The 2,500-nt window shown below is 53.7% G+C and overlaps 1 protein-coding gene across 1 annotated transcript in view; it reads right to left on the bottom strand.

The window, feature by feature from the left end:
- Nucleotides 1-2,500, bottom strand: part of LOC308382592 (kelch-like protein 29) — a gene marked incomplete at both ends in the record, with an annotated part of 139,084 nt that overhangs the window by 60,034 nt on the left and 76,550 nt on the right. Inside the window, one exon of the mRNA XM_080860987.1 lies at nucleotides 1-356. This exon is cut by the window's left edge and continues 241 nt beyond it. Within this exon, the coding sequence (XP_080717113.1) occupies nucleotides 1-356 (356 nt within the window). The remainder of the gene's footprint in view (nucleotides 357-2,500) is intronic.

Here is a 2,500-nt window from a genome sequence, read left to right as displayed (position 1 = left end):
GTTGCCCATGAGGGGGGCGCGATGCGGCGAGGGGTGCGTGGCGGGCCCGGGCTGGGTGAGGGGGGGCTGGCTGCCGGTGGTGTAGTGGGGGGGCGGGTTAGTCATGCTCATGAGGAGGCTCGTGGGAGGGGGGTGCTGGGAGGACGCGGAGTGGGGGGGCAGCTGGAAGTGAGCTGCTCTGACGAGGGTGGGATGGTGGTGGGGGGGCATGGCGGTCTGGATGGACGGGGTGACCCCCATGAGGGGCGACTGGACGGACACCCCCTGGCTGTAGACGGGGGGCTGCGGCAGACCGTAGGAGTGGGTCAGGAGGCCCGGCTGACTCACCGCCACCAGAGGAGGGGCCCATGGGGGACCTGCAGAGGAGAGAGAGAGAGACAGGAGAGAGGAACGTCAGCTTTGCCCACAAACACACACACACACTCTCTCTCACACACACACACACACACACACACACACACACACACACACACACACACACACACACACACACACACATGGGAGACCTGCAGAGGAGAGAGAGAGACAGGAGAGAGGAACGTCAGCTTTGCCCACAAACACACACACACACACACACACACACACACACACACTCTCTCACACACACACACACACACACACACACACACACACACACACACACACACACACACACACACACACACACACACACACACACACACACACACACACATGGGGGACCTGCAGAGGAGAGAGAGAGACAGGAGAGAGGAACGTCAGCTTTGCCCACAAACACACACACACACTCTCACACACACACACACACACACACACACACTCTCTCACACACACACACACACACACACACATGGGAGACCTGCAGAGGAGAGAGAGAGACAGGAGAGAGGAACATCAGCTTTGCCCACAAACACACACACACACTCTCTCCAACACACACACACAAACACACACACACACACACACACACACACACACACACACACATGGGAGACCTGCAGCGGAGAGAGAGAGACAGGAGAGAGGAATGTCAGCTTTGCCCACAAACACACACACACACTCTCTCACTCACACACACACACACACACACACACACACACACACACACACACACACACACACACACACACACACACACACACACACACACATGGGAGACCTGCAGCGGAGAGAGAGAGACAGGAGAGAGGAACGTCAGCTTTGCCCACAAACACACACACACACTCCCACAAACACACACACACACACACACACACACACACACACACACACACACACACACACACACACACACACACACACACACACACACACGGGAGACCTGCAGCGGAGAGAGAGAGACAGGAGAGAGGAACGTCAGCTTTGCCCACAAACACACACACACACTCTCTCACACACACACACACACACACACACACACACACACACACACACACACACACACACACACACACACACACACACACACAAACATGGGAGACCTGCAGCGGAGAGAGAGAGACAGGAGAGAGGAACGTCAGCTTTGCCCACAAACACACACACACACACACACACACACACACACACACACACACACACACACACACACACACACACACACACACACACACACACACACGGGAGACCTGCAGCGGAGAGAGAGAGACAGGAGAGAGGAACGTCAGCTTTGCCCACAAACACACACACACACTCTCACACACACACACACACACACACACACACACACACACACACACACACACACGGGAGACCTGCAGCGGAGAGAGAGAGACAGGAGAGAGGAACGTCAGCTTTGCCCACAAACACAGCATCTAGGAAGAGAGGAGACACTTACATCACAAACACCATGTGTCTATAACATGTTAATAACATGAGCCATCCATGAGGGATCCCTAGCGGAGGAGAGGAGACACTAACATCACAAACCTCATGTGTCTATAACATGTTAATAACATGAGCCATCCATGAGGGATCTCTAGCGGAGGAGAGGAGACACTAACATCACAAACATCATGTGTCTATAACATGTTAATAACATGAGCCATTCATGAGGGATCTCTAGCGGAGGAGAGGAGACACTAACATCACAAACATCATTGCCATGTGTCTATAACATGTTAATAACATGAGAGCACACATGACAGACCTGCTGCAGAGAGGAGGAGACACTAACATGAGCTCTGGGGTGTGTGTGTGTGTGTGTGTGTGTGTGTGTGTGTGTGTATTGGTGTAAGGGAGGCACCCATAGGGTGACTGCAGATGACACCTTTAACTAAAGGAGGCACCCATTGGGCGACTGCAGACGACTCCTTTAACTAAAGGAGGCACCCATTGGGCGACTGCAGATGACACCTTTAACTAAAGGATGCACCAATTGGGCGACTGCAGATGACACCTTTAACTAAAGGAGTCACCCATTGGGTGACTTCAGACGACACTGAAGCAAACAGTGTACTGCAAGCTCTCTGTTTCCCCCTGTTAACTCTGCCCTAGGTTGCCATGGAGCAGAGACAGGATGGAG

Source organism: Sprattus sprattus, assembly GCF_963457725.1.
Source record: "Sprattus sprattus genome assembly, contig: scaffold_43, whole genome shotgun sequence".
NCBI lineage: Eukaryota > Metazoa > Chordata > Actinopteri > Clupeiformes > Clupeidae > Sprattus > Sprattus sprattus.
Note: the sequence above shows the minus strand (reverse complement) of the source record. Positions and strands in the feature narration are given on the sequence as shown.